This window comes from Saccoglossus kowalevskii, chromosome 5 (genome assembly GCF_978046115.1).
Source record: "Saccoglossus kowalevskii chromosome 5, keSacKowa6.1, whole genome shotgun sequence".
NCBI classification, from domain to species: Eukaryota; Metazoa; Hemichordata; class Enteropneusta; family Harrimaniidae; genus Saccoglossus; species Saccoglossus kowalevskii.
The window spans coordinates 8,049,160-8,076,702 of NC_140645.1; the positions used below are offsets into that span (position 1 = coordinate 8,049,160).

At 35.1% G+C, this 27,543-nt stretch overlaps 2 protein-coding genes across 2 annotated transcripts; both read right to left on the reverse strand.

Annotated features, from left to right (window-relative positions):
* Positions 1 to 2,416: 2,416 nt before the first annotated feature.
* LOC102803212 (52 kDa repressor of the inhibitor of the protein kinase-like) lies at positions 2,417 to 5,965 on the reverse strand. Its single transcript, XM_085499493.1, has 8 exons — positions 5,923 to 5,965; positions 5,212 to 5,298; positions 4,832 to 4,941; positions 3,876 to 4,523; positions 3,456 to 3,731; positions 3,055 to 3,301; positions 2,681 to 2,896; positions 2,417 to 2,631 (listed from the first exon to the last, which is right to left on the reverse strand). The coding sequence occupies exons 1-8, from the start codon at positions 5,963 to 5,965 to the stop codon at positions 2,417 to 2,419; spliced, it is 1,842 nt and encodes a 613-aa protein (XP_085355619.1).
* A 2,125-nt stretch (positions 5,966 to 8,090) lies between these two features.
* LOC102802366 (uncharacterized) lies at positions 8,091 to 13,127 on the reverse strand. The gene is made up of 4 exons (XM_085499513.1): positions 13,053 to 13,127; positions 9,318 to 9,611; positions 8,781 to 8,870; positions 8,091 to 8,418 (listed from the first exon to the last, which is right to left on the reverse strand). The coding sequence occupies exons 2-4, from the start codon at positions 9,603 to 9,605 to the stop codon at positions 8,377 to 8,379; spliced, it is 420 nt and encodes a 139-aa protein (XP_085355639.1). The 5' UTR covers positions 9,606 to 9,611; positions 13,053 to 13,127; the 3' UTR covers positions 8,091 to 8,376.
* Positions 13,128 to 27,543: the final 14,416 nt, after the last annotated feature.

The window sequence follows — 27,543 nt, forward strand, 5'->3', positions numbered from 1 at the left end:
AAAACAAGTATAGTCTAAAAAGATATGTGTATATAAAATTGAAGTTAACAACACAATACGAAAGCAGGAGCAAGGAAAACGAGGCAATGAAAATTAACAAAGAATATTGGAGAATCGGTAGTACAGTGTGGGATGTGGCAAAGGTAACTTGTTGGTATCATGAACCGTGGCTATGCGTAGATTTTATCGTTTGCTGGTTGAATTTAGGTATTTTTGTAACAATTTTTACTATCGTTCACCTTTTAGTAGATATAATTAATTGCGATGTATTGTTAACATTAACATTATGTGTAAATTGAGACTAAACTATTAATGTATTTTCCAGCTTGTTTCGAAATGTGTATTTCTACCTACCTACCATATCAGGAAATTCTTAAGATGGAATAATTACGCTGATATAAACAAATATGGCAGCCCTCAGGGTTTGACCGGACTCCATACAAGCTCGGTCAATCTGTTCTAAACGTGTTGCATTTCGACATTCCTATGATGTAACCATGGGAGGAAAAGATGTATAATAATTAGTTTACTACGAGAATACTGAAAAGTATGCACTCGGACAGTACGCCATCGCATCGTTCTCCGTTGCGCGTTGGTCAACACTACCGCTGTACAGTCTTCGTGCATACTTTTCGGTATCCTCGTAATAACCTCATATTCTACTTCACTGGTATACGTTATACTATGATACATGTGTCATAAATTATGAATGACACATATTGTTCAATATACCACAAATTTGCATATTCCCATGAATAAAATGACTGAAAACTAGAGAATCAATGCTGTAATTTAGAAAAACTTCGTTTGAACTCGCGACACAATTAACCCCGGTTTCACACATAACAAATTTGACGAATTTAGTTTGGGACCATGTTGAAAACGATTTTATAGTTAATGCAGCTAGACTGAAACAGCAAACACAACCATCACAACTTGGTTCAAAGAACTCAATTTGTCCAGTAGAATTAGACCTTTTAAATTATATTTTTTAAGTTGAAATTTAGGTTTTGATCGGGGCAAATATAACCAAGAATCATTTATGATAAGACCATTGTTTACGAAAGAAAACACCAGGAAATTAAAATAGCTCGGTAATTGTCCTTTCATTTTGTTTGTAATTGTACATACAACATCAACAACTTGTGCTGCTTCAATTCAAATTTAAATAGTTGGCAAGATCAGTGCACTATCAAATGATTGTATTCATCTATTGCAGTCATGACCACACCTGCTTTACGAGTTGCTTAAGGATAAAGTAGACGTTTTTTAAAGAACAGAAAATCTGCAGTGATTATTTTGCGAACAATTTCAGAGCTCTGTCATAGACGTAATGTGTATATCTCAAAAGTTAAGGTAACAAAATATCACTATTATTATTAAAGATGAATGCTAGGTATGTATTCATTTCAAAACACCAACACCACTTTATGTTTACCACGAGGTTCATATATTTACTATATTGTGTGCTATACACTTCAGGGTTTTTGGGTTTTGTTTTCGAAGATTGTTCTTCAACTCTATACGACATAAATACAACAATCCATGGTTTAATTCTACTTTGATCATTAGGCGTCCCTCACAAGATGGATCTACAGTTAGTTAACAAATTTAGTATCAAGTTCATTTGACTACACACGTGTGTTATAATATAGGCTATTATAAATAACAAATTGTATTTCTAAACAATTAGTTTAATACAATAACTCGATTACTGCAACATTCTGTCATTTATCATGACTTGATAGTTTTTGAGAAATTCCGGTACTTCTGGGCTATCAGAAATTATACAACGGACCTCGTGACAAAATGAATATTTAAAGTGCTGCATGTTTATGATTAATCTTGTCCTGAAATATTAGATAGCGAATCGTAAAATTGAAGAGATATTACGCGTTTGGCCACGTCCTTCCTGCCGCAGTAGAGTGATTCCGGCAACCTCACTACAAAACGTCAGAAAAAGTGGTTATCAGAGACAATTAGATCCTCCTTTCCCAACATGAATATATATGAGGCCTAATATTTTGTCCCGTAACTTCATACAGCAGGCCCGTAGCCAGCATCTTTAAACAAGGGGTTCGAACAAAAATAATATATTTGATGTGAAACGTGCGAATTGTAAATAAAAAAAGCTAATTTTATGGTATCTTATAGCTCTGTCACTGATATTTTTATCTTTTTTTTTCAATTGGCTTTAGATTGTATTAGACGTAACATCTTAGGAACCATTTTAACATTTTAGGACGGGGTTCCTGAGCCCTCCCCACCCACCGAATCACACACACACCCTAGATCCACCTCTGCAAACTTTTGTACACGAAAAATGACAAGACGATATGACGTATCGCTGTCTAACCATTTTAATTACGTGGACTTTGCATTATCACACAATACATTACACATATTATGCAATAAATTACAAGACACTTTGAAGACCCATTCTCCTTGGATGCAACTTTGCAAAAGTATCCACAACACAATCAATATCGATTTCTTTATCATAATGAATGTGAAGTAAAGCTAAAGATGTCAACCTCTCTTGCCCCATGCAGGAACGATTATACGTATTCAGCCTTCTCAATACGGAGAAACTGCGCTCACACTCACAGCTTGTCACAGGAATGGTAGCAGCTATTTGTAGTAAAACAAATATGTCGGGAAAGTATGCTTCATCGCAAACTTTCAGTGCTGAAGCAACACTTTGGGGGTAAATCGTTGACACTGAATTTGTGCTGCAAATGCCTCTTCCACCTATACAACTCATGCTCGAACAATTCTGCCGATGGTAAATCTCCAGCATATGTTTCAATGATATTTTCAAACAGTGGCTGAACACTATTATCCAATAACACAGACGGTACTAATCCAATAAGTTGGCTATACTTAGCCGATAAACCTGAAAAAAAATGTATATGGCATCATTAACTAAAAGAATGTAAAAAAATGAATCAAACTAGGAAAGTACTATCACATTTAAACAGATTGAACATATAATAATTATACTTATATTCTTAAATCAAATCAAATATTATAAGACAAAATTACTTTGTGTACCTGTGAACTGTTCATTCAGTTCAGTGCATATGTGGTCAAGAAAAGGAATAGCTAGATTCAGCCTGTAATAATCTTCAGGTGAACTTGCTGGTGCATTTGGGCGTTGTGTCTGACGCCTTGCCACACGTGGGGTTGTAGGTGTGACACCAATTTTGTCGGCAAAACGGACAGCCTGATCGTAACATTTTCTAAAATGAAACTCAATATTCTCCCTCACATCGCTGTAAGTCTGTTTGACCTCTGTCACCTGTCGGTTAAGAAACAGCAATATAATTACATACTCATGTTAGTTTAGCAATTAATAATATATGATATATATTTGGTGTGGATGTGGTGAAGATAGATCGTAAATATCTGTCTAGTGTTGCAAGTGAGGGGAAAATATTATCTAATCTACTTACCAATTCATAAGCTTCAAATATATCTTTACTGGTACTTTGTAGCTTTTTGCTGATGCCATCTAAGTGGAACAATATGCAATATACTGTGACAAAGGACACAATGAAGTCAAAATTTGTCATGACAGCTAAAAGCCCTGACGCATCTTGTTTGCTCTTTGCCGACCATTTTCCGTCTGTCAGATCATATCCATCATCCCTGTGCAGTCCATGAGCAATGACTTCGAAGGCGTACACCATAAACACAGTTATAGAAATATGAAAATGCACTATGCCTTTCTGCCCATCGTGTAGCACATAGATTGAGTAATGGTTTACGTTTACTTTCACCTGAAACTTCTTGTGTTACAATGGATTTCAATAAATGCTCTCTTTTAAGGCTATAGTTAAAAAAGATGCATATTTCTCCAAAGTATTTCTTACAAGTACTACTTTGCAAGAACGCACAATCACTAAATTTAAGCAATGGCCTGCACAATGACTATACATAGCCAAAGGTGACACATCTCGGATTTTCTTTTGTACACCAACATTTTCACTGGCCATTGCAGTTGCTCCATCATACGTCTGAGCGCGAATGCCACTGACATCTAGTTTCTTTTCTGCCAGTGAATTCAGAATCGCTCTCGCAATAGCGTCACCAGTCACACTATGGACATGCATAAAGTCCACAAATTCTTCTCGGACATTTTTCTCCTTGTCCACAAACCTAAGACACAGGCTCAGCTGTTCGGTGTTGTGAGATGTGGCCTCGTCTGCCATAATGGCATAAAACTTTGATTCTCGGATTTCATTTTGTAGATCATTTAGTATCAAACTGCCTATCACTGAAATGAGTTCGTTTTGAATTTGTGGTGACAAATAATGGGCACGTTTATCTCGAGGGGAATCAATGTGTTTCTTCAATAAAGTATCCTGTTTTGCAATGAAGCAGAGTAAGCCGAGAAAGTTCCCTGGATTACCCGCTGTTGTGATGCCTTCGTGATCTCCTCGCAATGCTATGCACTGTCTGCCACAGAACACAATAGTCTTTACTATCATTTTCAAAATGCGTCTGTTGTCTAATCGTCGCTGTATGGCAATGTTGCTGCTGGGTGTTCAATTGACTCCATAAACGTATTTGACGCATCCATTGCTTCTCGGTGATAAGCATGCAGAGCGTGGTCGGATAACACACAAGATATTTTTGTCCACTGGGTGAACGGACGGTTAACCAATATACCCTTTGTTTTTCTGTTAGTGGAAAAGAGGGCACAATGTACGCAAAAGATACCATCCAGTTTTTGACTATATACCAGCCAGTTATACTTCATCAACCAACTTTCTTTAAATGACCTGTTACATCCGTTCATGTACGTACATGGGAACTGATAACATACAGGAACAAAATGATGCTTAATATAGGAGTACTTCTCCCCAGGTGATAATGATGAAATCACATTGTCAATTTCTGTAGTTGTGAGGGTGGCATTTATTAAATCACCAATGTCTGAAAAATAATATTAATTTGTTGATTTACATTTAATTTCTTGTTAAATATAAATTATTTAGTACATCAATTTTACCTTTCACTGAATGAACATTTTCATTAAAAGACGTCACTGATGTTGATACAACAATCTTATGTCCATTGGTGACATTCACGGGATCCACTAGATAAAAAAAGTGTAAAGTGTGAATATTCGAATAAGTATTGATACTGATCACAAATATCATGTGGGTGACATCGTTGATATTGAGAACATGAATCATTCCTTACTTGTATCAGAGAGTTTTTCATTACGTATACCGGTAATCACATCCGAAGATGTTGATGCATTTGATTCACCGGCTAAAACAGGCTCCCCTGAAAAGAAAGTTTTAAATATTTATTCAAACCATAATGTTACGTATTTGATAAATGAATTCAAATAATAATCGTAGTATCAACTTCAGCTGTTTTTCCAAAATAAATCTTATGCATTCAACTCACCGTCATGTTTTACTTCTTGGAACGGGTTAACCACAAATATAATGTAGAACTAGAATGTTTAGCCATGATGATATCTTGATTGCCGGACTACACAAACAATTTTTTTGAATATTAAATGTTGTTGTACATTTCCTTCCTTTCACTGCCACTGACAATTTATTTTGTTATTCTATTTTAAATCTCACATGTAAGTACGCTATAATGGTATTCTTACCCTATTATGCTTTGCCGCAAAGTCATTGCGTCATTCACCCTAAAACCCGGGTGATCCCATCTCAACCGAAGTCGACAAGTGATTGACGAGTGCAATACTCATATTGAACGGTGTTGGGCTCTGCTGGAAAAAAATATAGGACCGATCAATTCCCTTCGATTCCCACACTAACTGAGCGAACACTCACAGAAAACAAACGGCCCTTTTCAGGGCCAACACATCCTTCAGAGAGAGAGACTACCATCACATTACTGTATAAACATATGTTGTATAAATGTACTTACCCGACCGAAAATTTGACATCAAACGCGATCTGCATTGCACCATCGCCGCATTGTCGGAACGTGCTCATTTATAACAACTTTTTGATTGGCTGTTCTTCCATTCAGCCAGTGCTATCCAATCAAAGCCGGCGTAACGTCACGATTGACATTTAAAGCCCGTTGCTATTAAAATGCTCATTTACAATTTCGGCTGAGAATAATAATTAAAACTGAGCCCGGTTATTTAAACGATGGTAATTATTTTAATTACTACTGTTTGTTTTAATATTAATATTTTAATCTACGTTCATAATTGTATACATTTCCAATATTTAGGGGGTTCGACCAAACCCCCCGAACCCCCCCCCCCAAAAAAAAAATACGGGTCTGATACAAAGTCCTTCCGAAATTTCAGCTGGTTTCATTTTGGGAATAATAAGTTTTTTATGACTGACTTTGCAAAATATTGGCTTATTCATATGTAAATGTAGTACCATGGCCATCTATTGTTTTAACCGTACTACTCTGCTGCAACTATTGATTATATAGCAATTATGCATATTATGGTCACATGACGATAATAGGTCATCTGATACAGTAGTCATATCTCACACCCGATGTTGTATATCCCTAGTTCCAACAGTTCATGAAATGTTACAGTTATGCATATTAATGGGGTCGCTCGACTACATAAGTTTATATATTATGTTCCCCACACATATTGTTGAACACCATCAAAATTGAGCAGTGCTTAAAGAGATTAGTTATGTATGATAATGGGTTCATATGACCATATATTGATGTCACTTGTAGTTGCATGCTCCTCCATCTCTCCCAGAGCTTGGGATTATATAAATGTGCAAATTGATTAGGTCACTGGACCATATAAGTCTATATGCTGTACGCCTGCACTTGTAATATTGCACATATGCATTGTTTCATTAGAAACAGTGTTAGAAATCTCAAATTACTTAAAAAATGAAAAAAATATCAAAAAACGCCACTGATCCAAACGATCTATGCATATATAAAAACCGTACTTTTTGGAAAACATTGAGGTCTAAAACGATCAATAGAATCACGCGATTTCCCGCATTTTTTTATATGAAAATAAATTTATTTTTATTCACGAGAGATTCCAATGTTGCAAAATGGCCAGAAGTACAATTCATTCACATTTTCCCTACAGTGCAATCATAACAATTCACCAAAATATTACACATGCATAATATATTCATCATGTTCACGTCATCTCAACTGGTGAAATAGATTTACCAGAACCTTGTAATGAATAAGGCGCCAGTCAAAAAATACTCGCGCAACATTTTAACTTACATGTTCTTTCGAATCAGGTCATCGTCGCAAACATAAAGATAAATAGCGAATGTTTCTCTTGACTGCGTGCATAATCACTACTCGTTTGATTAGGTTCTTGTACATAACATTCTGCACACTATATCATGGGTCCTTGCTACCTTCACAGCTTTAAAACATTAACTTAGAACTTCTACGTGCCAGTTGTTTTTAGGTTCACCGCATTTAATTTGATTTACAGCTTACATGTGACAGTATATCCAGGTTACTTTTCTGTTGTTTGCTGGTCCGTGGAACGAACCAACAAACCAACTGAAATGTATATAAGTTAACCTGATCTAAAATACACAGTGATAATAGACGAGTTTGAGTTACACAATTGACCACGCCCATATTTTCTAAACCTTACCCACTTTTGTAAAACCACGATGTTAACAAATAAAAAAAGAACGTTTTGCCCTTAATTCGAGGTTCTGGTAACTCGTAATTTAACATCGAGTCTAAATTGCTAAAGATGCGGTATAGTTTTAAAAAATAATATTTCAACACAGTTATCGACGGATGAATTTGACTAGACATATTTCCGATACGTGTACCCCGATACATGAAGGCTATTATTGTCCATGCATGCTATTATGGAGATAATTATTATAGGGTAATTCTAAAATAACTACAGTAAATTTTATCTGGGAAATAAATAAGACTCAATACTTCCCAATAATTCCCAATCTATATCCTTTTTCATCTTACATATGAAGTATGCTAACGTACGTGTATGTAGCACAAGATCTAAATTTCGAGGAATTGAATTACTTTCAGTCGAGTTGAACAAAATTCTGTCAGGAATTTATATAGGTTAAAAATTAAAACATCTATTTTATTTACTTGATGAGGTTTATTTCATTTTTTCTAGCGCCAATGAAGTACATCACGCAGCTGATATCACGAATACATGTTAAAGTTATTGAAAACTACGCAATTGAAATTACATATGTATGGTAACTGGCAGGAGGATAATTAATTCCAATCTTTCTATGTAGTAGCTTGAATCACATGATCAATATTATTAGGATCATCAGAGTAATATTCGTAATAGTAATAAGGTATAGATGCTATACACATCATATGTGCGTATTGAGTCTTCCTAAGGGAGTGTCGTCTTTAACTCGAGTCGATTTGTTCGGCGATGGCTGATGGGCAATCCTATATGTGAACAGAAAACATTGATTTAAGGAATCGGGGTAAAAAATGTTGAAACGCATTAAAAACATGTACGACTATTTCCAACAGATATTTGTTTACGTTCCACACAAATCGGCTTCTTTGTATATGACTTGTATATTATTTCAGGAAGTATTATTATATAAAATTTCACTATAGCAGTTCTAATACTAACATTAATGAGTGGTTTTAGTTTATATAGTGTGGAATATATTATATATTGAATTAAAAAAAATTAGCAAATAAATGACACAATAATCAAACCATCATAAACAGTAATTTACTACGATTTCTGCTTATTGTGGTGTATGTTAACATATAAATAATCATCATAAGATATTCACCACATGTTTACAAACGTTGTGAACCCACGCGTCTTCAATTGCTAAGCCCGTGCATTGTTGACAATTGTCAGTTGGCACCGCTTCAGTTCCCTGTAAAACAATGTATGTCAATATATACAACGTTCTTTAGTTAACATGAAACAGAATAATAATAACAATCTTGTTAGACCACAAGATTAGAAAGTGTTGTTAATTACACAGTATGAGTTTCTCTATATTTAGTGCATTTCACAGTTCAACTCATGCTGTGGGTGTCTATTTTAGTAGTACACAATTCGTCAAATAGTCAAATCATGGAAAGTAGGGATCATTTTATCACAAATAACAAAACTCGGAAATCGATAAATTTCTATCGCACACAAATGCACATATACTTGATATTAAAATACGACTACGCACAGTAATATTTCATAAAATATACTACTCGTTATTGTTCCAGAACAGCAATAATGTTTAACTTGAATTTCAATTGATATCATCGATGGCGTGCTAAACAAATTTGACAGAATAGTACAAAAAAAAGAAATGCTATATCACCCTTTTTAATTGCTTCATACTCAGTGACGTACCAGATATGAATGCTACATTTCCAAAATAATATGTTTCATTAAACTTAACGTCTTTCCCCATAATTCTATTTTCTATATCTGCTATGTGAAGTGGGCAGGTGAAATCCTCAGTGCATACACTATGCCATACTCCATTGTCGTACATAACATCATTACAATCCACGCAAGTGCCATTAGCAGGGTTTCCAGGGTGATCTTGAGCATTTGATGTAAATGCCATCATGATTAGACCACCACATAATAGTGAAACAAACATAGTTCCCTGAAATCAATAAATCAATAAACTTATTTGACATTTGGATGAGTTGAGTTTTTTTCCTCTCCTAAGCTATTTATGTGTTGGTGGTTATTTATTCTACTACTATATATTCTACTGTCAGAAGTGAAATGCACCGTGTCTTTCCAGCAATGCAACAATTTCGATGGCATGATGCGAACTGATACAATTATTATTTTCCTGTCATGCTGGTTGGTCGAATGATTAAAGATATGACATACGCCATCATGTCTTGTGTGGTGAGATTCAAAATGAAAAAAAATTCTCGGTATGTGAGGGCATATTTTATAGAAACAATAGAAGCTGGAACGTTCAGGCAATGCTATAATAGTCGGAAGTTGAAAGTTAAAAGTAAGTCAGATGTGATAGTGGGTGGTTGTTGTTCGACAATCTTCAAGTAAAACACAAACATTATTAGGCACACCAAGAAGGTGGGTACGAGGGTCAATCCCATTTCCAAATAACCTGAGATTTTATATTGACCCAACGTAATGGAAGGTAAGGTAGAGCTGCTCTTTACAGTGGAAAATTATTTTATTGCATTGTTTTTACCTCAGCAAGTGAGGCATGTATGAATTGCCTTGCTGTTTGCAATGTTGTTTTAAAACCCTGTGGTATGATACGTGTCAGAGTCTTGAATGCAAATGAGGTCATTGGTACTGTTGAGGCCTTATACAAATCAATATACTAGTGGCTCAACCCCATTGCTATTTATGATGTTGTGTGGGCTGAATAAGAATGAGGTCATCACTGAAATACCTTCTTAATATTTTTTTAACTTTCAATCTTTAATTGCTGTGTCAACAAGGTAAAACATCTAAGTAGAAGTTTGGTTAACCAAAATAACATAGTTAATATACGTTTATGTAAATTTAAATTGATGAAGCACAGTTGATTATATTATGACGACGTTATAGTTGTACTGCCGCTTATACCAGCATATTAATTATTTGTTGCTATTTTCAGATGCGCTGATAAACATTGAACCATTTTTCGTCACAGGGTGTCAGTACGCATTTCTTCATTTTTTTAAAATCCTAATCATTCGAAAACAATATATTTGAACTATTTAAACGACTTACTTAATACAAAATTATTCAAATCATGATTACATAACAGGCAAATTTATAAAAACAAACATTCTAGTGAGAAAAACCTACACCCCCTGGAATGTAATATTAACGACAAATCAGTCTAACATTTGGAATTGTTGGTAACCCGCCAACGATTGAGTTTAGCATCTTGAATTTTCAAGGTGAATGTTCCGGCGAAGCACTCCACTATCACCTTGAAGTATTTCATTAGGACTACGTGTATGTGACAATGCCCTCACAGTTTAGAATCAGTTTACCAACAGCCAATCATATTGCTTCTTTCTTCAATGCGCTTGGCCAAGCTATCATAATCTTCGAGGCGGAACTAATTCACGAGACGCTCAACGTTGCTATTTAAGACGCGCACCACTCTACCTTGTATTTATATGGGCTCTGCACGAGCTGCCGGGTGAGCTGCTGTGAAACACCGGTCGAAGACATCTTTGAAGACATCCTAAACAACCAAATTTAAATATGTTGCATATGTAGGGGTAATCTTGTTACACTGTTCAGGGGGGTGTCAACAACCATCCCAAAATACCGTTTTCTGAAAATTTGTTGTCGGGTGTGTTTCAACCGAAGAACGAAAAACAAAGAACGAAGACAGAATATTCATACTGTTTAATCATAACAGTTTAATACATTTACATCACGGTTACTATTTTAGTAACCGTGTTTACATGCACTCATCGTTTATACTGTTTAATCATAACATATATATTCTTCGTTCTTCGGTTTAAGCACACCTTTTGTTTTCACCATGATGGTTGCCAGGCGGTGAAAATGCCTGACCCGAGAATAAATGTCGCTGCACACAGTGGTAGCTGTGTTGGCTTAGATGTAGAGGCGCTTTCTAGCAGTCATTGTAACAAAGCTTTCTATTGGTCGGAAAACTTTCTATCGCGCAACCACGTGACATCAACGGTTATGAATAGAATTACCGCACGGTGTTGTAGAGGGAGGAATGTCCGAACGGAACAACACCGTGCAGGCGGACGATGGAGTTTAGGGGTGTGGACATTTTGTTGGTAAAGTACTTGTCTTTAGCGATATATTTGAGGGGCAGAGTGTTTTACTTCGAATCGAATACTGTAAAAACTGTTCAGAATAGTATTGTTTGAGTACCAAAGTTTACTACAACTACTGTTATGTAGTTGTGCTTGTTCATACTTTTAGAAGTGTTGACATACTTTTGTTGTTTACCTCATGAGTTATATATCAATAACAGTTGTATGACATCATTGTTGCAGATTATTCTCTTCTCATTAATCTATTATTTAAATAGCATATCCATGATTATGTATAGAATGATGTTTACCGAAACAAATAAAGGCGACGTTATTTAAAAAAGAAGATAAATTATGACGTAACAAGTATTTAATATTAAAATTGTCTGCAAATAAAATGATCCCCTGTCAATAACAGCGGGTTACATTATTGAAATCAGACAGGTTTTTAAGGACGTCATCCTCTGCTATTTACGTTCTCGCGCGACGTTTAATCTTATATCCGCTTCCAGATTATACGACTATTGTCGCATCCACACTGGCCGCCCAAGTGAGAAGCAAAATCGTTGTAATAAACTAAGATTAACGCAAGGTGATTCATCCAGGGAAATGAGATGAACAAAGTCGGATTGAATTTCACTGATGTTGTTTTTTTCTAAAATGGCATTCTACTCCCATTTTATTGTTTGCTACGCATTTTGCTTGGATTCAAAGTATTCCTAAAATCTCCGGCCTTGCGTACTATTGTCAAATAAAAACTATTGCGCATGCAGAACCGTTGCTAATGACATCCAACTTGATGCTTCATAAATACATACGAGATGGGGTAACGATAAGACTACGTTGATGTTCCCTATGCTCAGAAAGTCAATCCTCAGCGACGATCAGGGCAGTATATTTGTACAAACACTAGCATAGCGTAATGCGAGGCCACATCCAGGCACCAACACGGCGTATCCGTGTGGTCGACACTTGATTACTGCAGTTTACTACAATGCTACTTACTCCATACCAGTCACTCGTCGACTAGCAGTGTAAATGATTTAAAATACAATAATATTTGATGAAGAAACAAGTGTTCTTCTTGTCTTATTTTGAAAGAAATTTAGCCCCTGAGGGTACTACCCTTAGAACCATACAATACACGCAAATCATTGACTGACAATGCAGTAACCAGTTTGTAAGATGTGTTTAGTAACGAATCCCACTCATGGCACAAACAAACAACTTACTCAGTCCAATACTGATGGATATGTATAGTAGATGAATACAAAAAACACACATAATATCTAACTAAGCCATATATTACGTAAAACAAGTCTAACCTGTATTGTTGTCAGTCACAACTTGCAAGCCCAGTTGATGTTTATTTCACAGTGACGCTATGTGATCAACACGATTACTATGCGTCATATCTTGAATATTTTTAGCATTTTTATTCCCATTAATCTTTTAATCCTTGTGTCACGAAAAACGAGACGGCTTCATTTATTTGTTCTCTGTTAAATCAGTGTTCATTAAAAGTCGAGTTAAAACAACAAGGTAGAAATTTGTCTAACCAAAAACAAATAATTTATACATATATGTGTGTAAAATTATAATGGTGAAACACAATTGATTATAATTTGATAACGGAGTGGTACTGTCACTTATTACCAGCATATCTATGATTAGTTCCTATTTTCAAATGCGCTGATAGCGACCAAACCATTTTAGTCGCAGGGTCTCAGTAGGTATTCCTTGAAACATTACTATATTAAGACAAAATAATTCAAGATTGCAAACAAATACAAATAAATACATACAAATACAAATAAATAAATAAATACAAACAAATAAATACATACAAATAACTAAATACAAATGCATGCATACAAATAAATACAAATGCATGCATACAAATACATACATAAATAAATAAATAAAAACAAACAAATAAATAAATAAACAAACAAATAAATATAAATAAAAATAAATATATAAAAATAATAAAAATAAATAAGTAAAAATAAATAAAAATAAATAAAAATAAATAAAAATCAATAATCATAAATAAAATAAATAAAACATAAATAAAAATAAAAATAAATAAATATATAAAAATAATAAAAATAAATAAATAAAAATAAATAAAAATAAATAAAAAGAAATGAAATCAATAATCATAAATAAATATAAATGAAAATATATAAAAATAAATAAAAAATAAATACAAATAAAAATAAATAAATAAATAAATAAATATTGTTCAATCAATATTTACAACAATTTCAACATACAATTTTTAACACAATCGATGATCTTGTTGGATACAAAGTTAGTAGGAGAACAATAGTTTAGACACTATATTAGCCCGTTGTTCGCCATTAAAATCCATAACTACATTTATTTTCTTCATTATAACATTCATGGTAATATAACAGAAAGCCAATTATGGATTATTGATGTCACAAGAGCAACTAATTTTTTATAAAGTCCCTTCATCGAAGATTAGAATATCCAGTTATTAATAAATGTTTATCTGTATTCTGCAATATATCTCTGAAAATAGTCGAGTTTCGAGTTATGACGCCATCAGTCGGTTGTCGCGCGATAATGGCGGATTGATTTCTAGCTTGCGCAACATATTCACGAGTTCCTGGCGTTCACTCGGCAAAATCAACCCCCTACACACACACACCTGCGCAGACGAAATTAGAACGTTTTTACACGAACTTTTTAAGGTAGCGAGAAGATAAATATTTATTTTCATGTTGGCGATTCTGATATACGGATGATGAGTTTCCTGTCGTGAACAAAGCGTGTTTATCCAGCGACTATTGTCAGTATTATTGATAGTCAAGACAACATCGGAGAAACATAATTGAGTGTAACTTTCATTTAAACCGTTTTATTTTCGAAGTCAATTTTTTATTTTACTAACACCATTTTACTAACGCAATGACGAGGAAAAGAATGAAAACTGAAGACGCCGATGACAGACGAGGCAACCTGCAACTCAGTGACGCGGGGTTGTAGTATGACCGACCTTGCGAGTGGTTAACGCCCATTTATCTGGAAACCACTTCCAGTTTTGCAAATTCACGTTCGATTTGTAATTCCATGTTAACAAAACAAACATGTTGCCCATTACCCGAAGTTCTGGTAACTCATAATTTAATATCGAGTCGTTGAGCATCCCGCATCTACAGTGTATAGTATTGTATAGTGTACTAAATAATCGACCCATGGACTTCCAACTATGAGACAGACACCATCTGGTGACCATTTCAAAATCCAATGAACATCCATAGGGGCGGATCTAGGATTTTGGAATAGGTGGGGGGGGGGGGATAAGTTGGCCTAAGGCCAAGTTCGCGAGCGCCGATGGCGCGAAGCCCTGTTGGTTGTTAAAAATGGGGGGGGGGGGTCGGCAATCGGTACGTTCGCAATCTTGGTGGAAAATTAACCTGTAACGCATAAATCATACTTATCAACTTCTACACATATCTGTTAAATAACCTTCTTTTTAATGAATGTTGACATTTGATTTCCAAGTGGAGGCCAAAATGAAAACTACACCTGTTTTATGGTTCGACTAATTACTTTAAAACCAATTACTTGAACTTAATTAACGGATACAGCAATCATAGCAACTGCATACGCCTTTCAATTATTTCATGAGGTTTATTTCCTTTGGATTTGTGTGTACAAGTCAACGGAACTTAGTCTACCCAGACCAAATACACATCGCAGCTGACATCATGTATATATGGTCAACAGTAACAAGTTATCCCAAACGACGCAACTGAAAGTACATAACTAGTGATAACTGGTTCAAAGATATCCCATTGTCAACCAAGGCGAACATGTATGTTAGCAAAAAATAATTGCAAAAACCAAACGAGCGCATCAAATCTGTCAGTTGCATACATTTTTCTGCTTAACATTTCCTGTTGAAGGGTATTGCAGCAAAGAAACCCATGATGTTTACCAGTTACCAGTTTGACTGTAGCATCCGAGACAAGAGCGAGACAAGAACTAATTATAGAGCCTTGTTCCCACGGACATTCCGCGGTTCTAGGGTATGTTACCAAATTAATTCATGACATTTAAAAATGTAGGAGTTGAACCAAATATTGGCAGGTGTTCCTACACCATACATAAATGACTAGAATAACAATAAGTTATGAATAACAAGATCAAACTAAAAAACAATTAAATGCCAGATATATTTCCCATGTCCATGTTATCAAGTAGTTGACCGTGTTTACATTTTCTTTTAAAATATATTATATGTAAGGGTCACATGGCCGTGTTTTTCAAAAAAATTTCTGAAGCAGATAAAACCAAAATTTGACAAATCATTAATATTACCCGGGTTCTTAAACATAGGAGCAATGCGTTCACGTGTGAAATAAAACAATCAAAAGAGGGGGGCAAGGGTTATTTTCGTTCAACGTAATTGCAATATTTTTTTGTTCGTACAACGTAAATTGAAAATAAATAAATCCGTAATTATGTAATCACATGCTAGACGTACAACATGATCAATCAAATATTTTTTCGTACACTGTAAACATGTGTAATTTTTCTCGGTACGTACAAAAATTAACATCGAAATAAAAAAATCGTAAAGAATAATCCAAGGAAATTACATTTTCGAAACTGTAAAACGACTAGATGACACAATTCACTGCAAAATTGAATGTCAAGACGTAAAAGACCCTCTAACCGAATTAAGAGCATTACGAGGGTAATATGCGCATGCGTCTCTACATACGGCGCAGCAATGGCGGAGAATTTTATTTGGATCCAGCGAGTACATTATTGAAATTTGTTGGCGGGAAGGACGATTGAACCTGCCCGGTAGATATTGGAGATGCGAAGGTTAGTCTCTTTCCGAATATTTATTTTGCGTGACTACTTGGTAGCTGTCTGCTATTTTCAGCCCATGAACATGCTTGATTGCTTCTGCGCGCGTGGATATGTAATTTAAAATAATGCAGCATTTGATTTCTCTGGGTGTTTACCCCCGTTTTTGTTTTTATACTTGATAGTATGTTAGTTTGTTACTATCCCTGTAGAAACTTAAACTTATAACAAATATGAAATGAATAACACACATTTAAACAAGTATTTTCTCTGGATTTTAGCATAAATAGGGCCAACCTATTTGATGCATTGTGTTTAATTCCTGTCATCCATCCACGCATAATTTCTTGTCAGAAGACACTAGACACCTAGTCTAAGAATCCCAAATATTACGAAAAGGGATGTAACTTCCGGGGATTTTAATTACACTAATAAACAAGACTATGTTCAGTGATAGATTCCAGATTTAATAGTAATTTGCATATCCGTCTTGTGTAATCTAACTATCTGACGTTAGTGTATTTTTAGTCTTAGCCGTAAATGCAATAAACTGCATCATACATCGATCTGCGATGCTAGTCAGAAACGCACCGAAAGTTTCCGTAACAGAACTGACCTGACTGACAAACCCGATACAACTCATGTGAAAGTTACCCCAACATCGGGACCTACATTGCTGAAAACGGCAAAGGTAACCGTCGCCCTTAACCACGTTGGTGAATGAAGGGGCGCAACGAACATTTATCACAGAATCAACCGCTCGTCGCTTAGACGTAAAGGACGAAGACTGTGAAACTGAACATCTCAGCTTAGGCAGTTTCTGGAAAACAAACAACGAAATACGTGCGATTAAATCCGTGGACATAACTCTTATGACAAACACTGGTGAGATTAAACTGAACTCTCTCATCGTGCCAACAATAAGTTCACCAGTACACAATCATGTTTCAGCTACGGTACACAAATACAGCTACCTGCAAGGGTTACAACTCGCTCCGCAAGTACAATCGGACTTAATCAAAATTGACCTACTATAGTTGAAGACCGCGTCATTAGAGGTCGTGGACCTACCAAGCTAGGATACCTACTGTCCGGATCGTCTAAATTGAACGACGTTTCTGTATTAAACGCGACCGTCCTGAAAAGGTTGACTAGCACTGAGTCATAAGAACGTTCAGTCACTAAATACTGGGACTTGGAGTTCATTGGCATTTCGGCCTCTAACGACCAGGAAAACGAGATGAAAGGATCATTTGATCAATATAGAAATACCAAACTCAAAAGTGACGGCAACAGATATATTGCGGGACTACCATGGAAAGAAAAACATCCACTCTGAAATCGACAGCACCGTCTTAGAACCGCCAACGTCTGTATGGAGATCAAAGAGAACTGCCGCCGCTATTGCTGACTTGAAAATACGGGACATTTACGACCATTCGAATATTGACTTTTGAACATTGTTGAATTATTGTCTGTAGTTTTAGTATCGTTTATTAATCGTTCGATTTCCATATACTGGTATTTCGTTTATTATATCTATATCGATGTTGTGTTGAATTTACTGTCGTATATTCGTAATATTTGAATATTCATTATTTGCCTGCTTAATTTCTGGCCGCCCGGAGGATGCCGGGAGACACTAGACACCAAGTCTGAGATTCTCAAATATTACGAAAAGGGGTGTAACGTACGGGGAATTTAATTACACTAATAAACAAGATCAAGTTCAGTAATAGATTCCAGATTTATTAGTAATTTGCATATCCTGTCTTGTGTAATTTAACCATCTGACGTTAGTGTATATTTAGTCTTAAGTTTTACTGAATAAAGCAGTTATTGTTTGGTCGTAGTCTTGTCTATGACACCTTATCACTGCTTCGTTGCATAGTTATTTCCGAACTACTGAATCTCTTCTGCCCTACTCCCACATGTGGCGTATTTCATGAAGAGTGTAGCATCAATATCAATTATGATTTTAGTATTTTTGCAAAGATTGCAATTAATGTTTGGAACTGTTTACTTGTACTTTCATTTGAAATTGGATATTGATCTTTATTTCTTCAGACATGCTATCACTACCTTCATATAAGTTGGAATGGGTTAGTTCTGGTTATTGGCATTATAATGATATACTAGCCAGGTTAAATGTATCTTCATACAAACTTCAATGTGTGCCCAAGTTCATTTGTTCAACTGGGTATAATTTCATTTTCTTATAAGACTACTGTAGTTCCTTTTCTGTGTGTGTATCATTAATTAAAATCATATAAATAGTGAAATGTATCTGGATCATTGCTTTAATTGGTGATAGTATATTAATGATAAAACACAGAATTATTAACTTTTAAAGTACACGAATTGCATATTGTTGATAGGATTTTGAGGTTACTCCAGGTTAGTATTATTATCATAATGTATATTCACCAATATACAACCCAAAGAATGCTTTCTTAAATATACAATACTGTAAATAATGTACTATGAATTATGTGAACATGGCACATGTTTTGGAATGTCACTGCTAATTATTATGTCAGATTTCACCCCCAAACAATGTATGTGTAAATAATCTACATACTTTTAATTTACATTTTGATTGTTCCTTCAAACACTTGTATTATTATAACCGCATAGTTTAATTTTAGAAACACGGACATTATGTACATACTCAGTGTTATTTACATCACTAAGATGTATGCACGTGGTAGAAATTAGTCGGGCTGTCTGCGTTGACCAATATGCAAATTACATAACGATTACATGGAATGAAAAATATTCATTACAATCCCCAAAATGTACGTTTCTTTTTTTTCTCAATAATAATATCAGTGAGGTATTTAAGGAGACGGTACACACCAGCAAATGAAAGCGATTATATCTGGAAGCAGTAACCTCCATCTACAACATTTCAAAATCAGGAGTTTCCAAGAAAATTCTGTGTGTGTGAGACACATTACAAACTAAGTACAACATGAAACGTTTACCCCAATTCACTAATCCCAGTGACAAAAGTTCAACAATGTTGGTTAGTGACTTATTTTATTAGGTAAAACGAAATATTTTCAACTGTAGCGTTTGGTGGTTTGACTGTTGACAATGTCTCGATTAACATTTGCGTTATAATAATGTACATGCTGAACAATGAGCTATTGCGAATTTGTGGCACATATGCGTGGTATCTTGCGATGCGTGATTTAAAGTGAATCAAACGATGTATTTTTGGAACGTGAAATTGGTAGAGTAGAAGACGTGTATACCCAATGTGATTTTATGGTTCGACTATCGAATATATTTGTTTTTTCGATTGATTGTGTGCAATATAATTCACACGATTAGTTTTAAAAATAATGAATCTGATCACAAATAAAGTTGTGATTTGTCATTCTGACTTTTACTTTTGTAGTTTTTATAGTTTTTTGCAAATGTGGTTCGTAGTACAAAACCATTCAATTGATTATTAAATCTAACTGACTGCACCTGTTTACTTTGAACAAGAATAACAACTTTGTCAACATTTCTAAGAAATCCGATTAGGTCGATATTTTCTAGTCATTTAGCAGTAATTCTTCCAAAACGATTACATCCTTATGTCTCTACAAATGATTTGAAATATATGCTCTATAAACGAGAATAGAATATCCCATTGGTATCGATAACGCGCATATAAAGAGCATGAGCCTGTGATTTATAAATCCCACTATTTTATCAAACGTTTTATTTGTAATATTTGTAGTACCGATCAGCCCTATTGAATTTGTACTATACACATGCTTACACAACTGCTAGAAGTGTTATATAGTAATGTTAAACACTCTGTAACTGGTTCCTAAAATCACCAATGTGTATAGTTGCATGTAATGAGGGGTAGAACAGTTACAACAGTGGATGGAGAAGGAGGGAGGGATTATGGTACAATTTACACACACTAAGCCGTTAATACAATACACTTGGATAAATGCAACTCTCCTTCTAAAACACGAAAATAAACAAATGTCCACCAGATACACATTATTATTACTACTACATATTACTACCAGTTTGCGCATGATGACCATACAGGTAACGTCTGATGTTAATTTGCCAGGTAATAACAAATCACACTCTCCGGCTAGTTACCTAACGCTATTATACAAGTGTATTGCATTCAAGTTTAACTAGACAGCGGAGAGGAGATACCAACAGATATTCGCAGTATTTAGAACATGTGATTGTGTAGACTGGCAAAATCGGGACTTCTTTTTTTGTTTTACAACAAAAAATATAATAAATTGTCAATTTAGCCTTCTTAACGTGATCATAAAAACTAGCGTGACTGCGAAAGAAATTCCGACTGGACGCATCTGCAACACCCCCCTGCGTGGGAGTGAAAACCGGAGCTGAATCACTCCGGTGATTATGCTAATTAAAAGTTGTTGACTAGCATTGACAACGAATGCAGCTGTGTACGTCATCTCTTATTTTTGTTAATGTTCGTGACCTTTCACGTCTGAGGTCCCGGCGATTTTGAAAGACTACTCATATACATTGGACATTTAAATGGACTTTTTCAGTAAACATGGATGAAAGTATCGCCGTTGCACTTAAACAAGTTAAAGTATCCATCTCTGCCATCGACTCGAATCAACCCTTAAAGGGTCACGTTTACTTTGACACACCCACTCATGAATAATCAATGAAATCATGAATAATTAATAGCAGTCAAATGCCCGCAGATGCGTCCAGTCAGAAATTCTTCAGAAGTTAGGTTAGTTTTCGCAATCACGCTAAAAGGAATAAAAGAACAATTAATTATTTCTTTTTGTAAAACAAAAAAAGAAGTCCCGACTTTCCCAGTCTAGTGATTGTGTATTCGCGACGTGTTTGTTGAATTGTGATATTTGACATCAAAATCTAACCAGATCTTATGAGTTGCATGGGAAACACGTGTGTAAAGTGTGAAGACGGAACATACAGACAAGCGTTGTTATATAGATAAACATTTGTGAGCAAACGTACACATATAATGTGATCTTAAAATGTAAGTAACAGGTTAACGTGTGTCATAATTGAAGACAAACTGATTGCAAAGTATTGTGGGTAAAGTTCCTCTTGTCTTGATATTAGAACATGATTACCTGTAATGATTTATCTTGAATATTTTCAAATCTCAACCGAGGTAAATGTGGCTTTATATGACATATATACATATATACTGAAATAATGGTAATACACAATATATAAGGAGTCGACACTTATTACTCAACAGATGTCTAACTTTTATTCTTTGTTCTCAAATCAAACAAACCCTTAAGTAATTATTACACATTTTACATAAAAAAGGCAATCAAATCTATACATTGCCAAAAATGGACATGTTTGGGATCTTGTGACAGTTAAAAATGCAAGTTTACTGGAGCTCTCGTCAGAGGTTTTCGAAAAATAAAAACAACTAGTACACATGTGTAGTGATTGTTATTTTAAAATAAGTGGTATCCATCGTCATCGCTTTCCAGGAATCCAGAAAACTTCTCTATATTTGGCACCGAATCGCCTTTGATCTCAAAAGCAGGATGCGCTGGTGTGTTGCCTGTTTTTTTTCATCTTCGTCATAGTGATTATAGCCCTCATAGATGGAAGTATTTTTGTACCGTTTTTATCTATTGGCGTCGAAAATCTACATATGTCGCAAAACATATCTGAAATAAATTATGTATAGTCCACATAAGCATAAACTAAACCACATTCATAGAAAGCGTTTGAGATGATGACTCAGCGAGTGACGAAATTTCCAGAATGATAAAATTAACAAATGTTATTATGTGTTTTCACAGGGAAGCGGGTGGGTTGACTAAAGATGAGATCATCTGTAGTTTCTGTGAGTAAAGGCCACATCAACTTTTATGAAAACGCAGGATTTAGTTATGACAAACAAAATATTTTGATTGAGATATATCTATCCCACTATCCTATGCATTTGTATTCCGTTATCCGGTTAGTCCTGAGAGTTTCAGTTGTAATTATACACAATTTCATTTCACGTTATGGATTTTGAGGGATACCAATTCTCCTTCCAAAGTTGTAAACACCCTTTGTTATGTAAATCACAGGCACACCTGGTAGATTCCAACTGTCCTTCCAGAGTTGAAAACAATTATGACCTGTCAATCACCTTCATCACATGGCAATGCACACCGTTTCTTCCAATGATTCCATGCACACTTACATGTGCAGGGTTTGAGGTAATATGACAAAAACATAAAATAAAGGATGCTGACAAAATAGAAGCAGTATTTCTTATTGTATTTTTAGGTCCAGTTTACCAAGATGTAAATAAAAACAAAACAGTTACTCCGAAGAAAATTTCAGTCACTCAAATCCCATCCCATGAACTGGGAAATGATGATGTTGTTGAAATAGACAAATGCCCGATGTCTCCCCAATACGACGTTCCTTTGAGCCATGTACGATGTCGACGATATTAAGGACACATATCAAACAAATGGCGCTGACTGTTAGGATCTGCTTGTTTTGCACAGTGGCAATACTAAAGCAAAAAGGAATTCTGAAAACAAACAAAAAACGGAACAGAACACCCCAAATAATTAGTATTAGTTTCAAGACATTATACTTGTCACACCTGGTTATGGGAACTGACAAACATGTCTCCGTATTAAATACCAATTCCAACGATGACTGATGCCATAGTTTAATAATAAACCTCATTCCTCGTGTGCCATATTGCTAAATAAAATTATTCCTCATCGACACTATTCAAAGACGTATAATATTTGTAATCTGTATGTGCAATAACAATATAACTGCTAATTATATAAGCCAAATAATACCATTGTCAATGTTGAAACAATTATTTACATACTGTAATTTGATCTCTAGTTACGTTAACAAACGTATACTATTATGGGATCGTAGTGGGACATAGGGGTGGGGTGGGGTAATAGCTGACGTGCATCAGATGTCCATTCGACAACATGCTGTTTGAGTGTGTAATATTGTTGTTTAGATTAATATCCATATGTTATGAAGCGGTAAAATAAGATATATCTAGCGATAGCTGTCCGCAGTTTGAGGTCCGACACACTAGAGACTTCCTCAGTTCGTGCTGGAACACACTCACTATCGTTGGGAGGGGTAACTTGTGCATGTTTAGAATTTATCAAGATACTCACGAGTTCTTACTTCGCATTTTCAATGATTAATGTGCTCAAACAGAACGCGGCTGGTGGCATACACTCAAATAAAATCTGAAATGAGATACAGCGCCCTCACCGACACATTTACTGTCATGCGGACTGTTTAGAACAAAATATACTTTCCCAGCAAATGCTGAAAAAAAAAATTCAAAACATTGCAAGTTATGTAGGGAACTAATTATTGAATGTTAGTTAGCTAGAAATTTACCAAAGATGGTAATTATAAACATAATAATAACGTTACGGCCATCTGACGCATGCGTAGGTGACGACTTCCCCGCTTTAATTGTGGACAGGTTTGGGAATGTAAAATAATTGGGAAAGTTGCCGTTGTTAAGTCAATCTAAACTGTACACTATCAGCTTTTCAGAATAAGTACATAAAATAATGACAGTATTTTATTATATTATTATTTTATATTTTAGTCTCCAGTCTACACACCCACACACACACACATACACATACATACACACACACACACACGCACGCACACACACACACACACACACACACACACACACACACACACACACACACACACACACACTACCGAGTTTCTTGATTATAAAATTAAACCTCTGGTTCTGAAATCGTGTGAAAAACAGAATATTGGTGCGCTGAATTGTTAATCAGGGTACAGCTGTAATTTAAACCAGCTAGCATAATGATATTATGACTATTGTCTGTGAGGGTAAACAATGGTTTGATTGGCATGTCGAGTGTTATGTGAAGCAACCTTTCACCCAATTTTGTATGATTAACAAATGCAGATTCATAAGATTATATTTTCATATATTGATATTGAATAGAGAACGACACACTGTACATTTTTCATGTGATCAAAACAAAACATTGTATACAATCAGTAGACTGGCACAGTCTGGGCGATTTATTTCTTTCTAAATTTAAAATTAAAAAAATGAAGTGTTAACGCGAAATTACCCTGTAACCGCGAAATCACCCTGACTAGACTGGCCCTGCTGTGGTGTTTTTCAGGTATAAAAACAATTGGAAAAAATAGTTTTGCGAAAGGTAGGGTGAATGCGAAACCACCACCTGTAGAGGCACCCTTACATGCATGGAATCAAGACATTTTTCTCACAAAAACAGGGCAGACAAAGGCAAGATGAAGAAAAATTAGCCTCTTTGCTCAAAAAAGTGGGGTTTTTAATATCTATGTCAACAAAACTACAAGAAGTTCAGAAGTCTGTGGAATATATAAATTCTTTCTTTGAGGACTACAGGAAGCAGATTGCAGATATCCAAAGTGAAAATAAGGCGTTGCGTGGAGAACTATTTTCAACTGAAGACAGACTGAAAGTGGTGCAAAGTGAAGTTGAATCTCTTCAACACTACACTAGACGCAATAATTTAATTATCCAAGGAATACCAGAAAGACAAGATGAGAGCACAGATGATATTATAATCAAAGTTGCCGAATTAGCTGGTGTTCAAGTGTCTGAGACCGACATCGATATCAGCCACCAATTACCACAAAAACATGACCAGTCATCCAGTATCATTGTGAGTTCCACGTCTAGAAGTATCAGAAATAAATTATACAGGGCAAAGAAAAATGTATACAGCAAAATAGCATCACACTTAAACGTCCCAGAACTACGTCGATCAAACAAGAGAATTTACATAAATGAACAACTGACTGACAACAACAAGAAACTTTTCTACAAAGCCAATATTAAACGCAAGTCGGCAAAATGGAAATATTTGTAGACTGAGAGAAGGAAAACGTATGCCAGAAAGGAAAATGGATCTCCTGCAGTGAAAATCAACTCCTTATAAGATGTGCAGCGTATTTTTTCTGTTTTAAATTGTAACCATCTCTATTTTATACCCATGTATAGTTATAACCATTGACTCGCCATATCACTGCAATTCTTACTCTTGTGATGAATTTATATCCATAATAGCCCTCCAAAATTTATGTTCATTCCTACATTTAAATATTAGATCCATTTCCAAAAATGTCGATGACTTTATTTCATTTTTAAACATTTTAAAGCATAACTTCCTTTCCCTAGGTCTCAGTGAAACTTGGTTAAACTCTGATTCAAACTTGCCCCTTTATAATATACCAAACTATAATCTAATCACTTGTAACAGAGAAGGCTCACAAGGTGGAGGAGTTGCTCGCAGAATGCAGCATGCAATGCAATATGTTTTTGTAATACACATTGGTCAGAGAAAACACATGTAACATTTACCAAGCTACATGCATTTACAAATACCACTCATACTAAACCAACAACCCTGTTAACATTTCACAACTATTCTGGTCTGGAAATTTCAAAAGTGGCTGTGTATGTTGTTGTTATACCCAAGCAAAGAAATTATTCACATGATTACTTGTTATCTAACTCGGGAGCGCACACATATTATAGAAATAGATGTGTTACAAAAGGCTTGACAAGGGATCTCCCTGCTGGTTTGGAGATCAGTCACTGGAATACTCAAGGTCTTCAGGATAGAAAGTCAGACGAGCTCCGCCATTTCTACCTTGATGATATAAGGAATGAGTCGGGCATTTTAGGTATCAGGGAGCCCAATGAAAGTGTGTCAATAACTGGCTATAGCATACAAATACGTGATCATATTAAGGACTGGCTACCTCATATTCCACGACCATACCTCCAAGATAATAAGATTGAAGTTTTATGGTTGAAAGTAAATTATCCAAAGGCTAGGGTTATTCTAATTGCAATAGTATATAGGCCTCAATATCATAATTCAAATTGCTGGATACCTATATTTGAAAAGCAGTTAGAAAAAGCTGACAGTGAGTCTAAAGAGATTTTTAATTTATGAGATTTTAACATTGACCTAATTGAAGGTATAGATAAACGTCCCCAAAAGGGGGGATCTTATAGAATGTTTTCAATTTAGTCAAATTGTAACTCAACCAACAAGGATTACAAGTCAGTATCAAAGTCATTAATGAACCATATTTATATAAATGATAAAAACCAATATAAGGCGTGTTAATGTAAAACGATATGGCCTAAGTGATCACCATTTTACTAAAGTTGTAAGGAAATTCTTTCTTCTAAGGAGAATCCTGTTACTAAAGAATGTAGATGTTATATAATGACAATGTGACGCTTGGCTTAAATTGTATGAGGGTGTTTTAGATAAACACGCTCCATGGGAAAAAAATAGTGAAAAGAGCAGTGCAACCTGAATGACTCACTGAGGACGGGCTATTCAACAACGTGACAAGTGTAAGTCACAAAATAAATATAATGATTAAAAAATATGGAGAAATAAAGTAAGCATATATTATCATCTAAAAAAGCCTACTATAAAACACTGATTCAAGAAAATAGACAAAAGTCTTGTGAGATTTGGAAGTATTTAAAAGAATTAACAAGTTTGAAAAGAGCATCACACACAAATAGTTTAAAGATTCAAAATATTGAAGTTACTGAACCTGGTGATATTGCCATTGCATTTAATGAGTGTTTTGTCAAAATTGCTTAGAATGTTATTTCCTTGGAAAATAATAATGAGCAACATGTAAATTAAGACAATATTTAAATAATTATTTTCACCCACAAAGTGAATTTGTTATACCACGTATGGAACTAGATTTTGATTTTGTTGAAACAATTGAAGGAGCTCTGTATTAATAAGGCAACAGGTTTAGACGATATCAGTATAAATATGTTAAAATTGTCAGCTGAAGTTATTGCTCCTACGTTATGCAAACTTTTAATCACAGTATAAGTTCTGGTTTGTTCCCTAATAAAAGGTA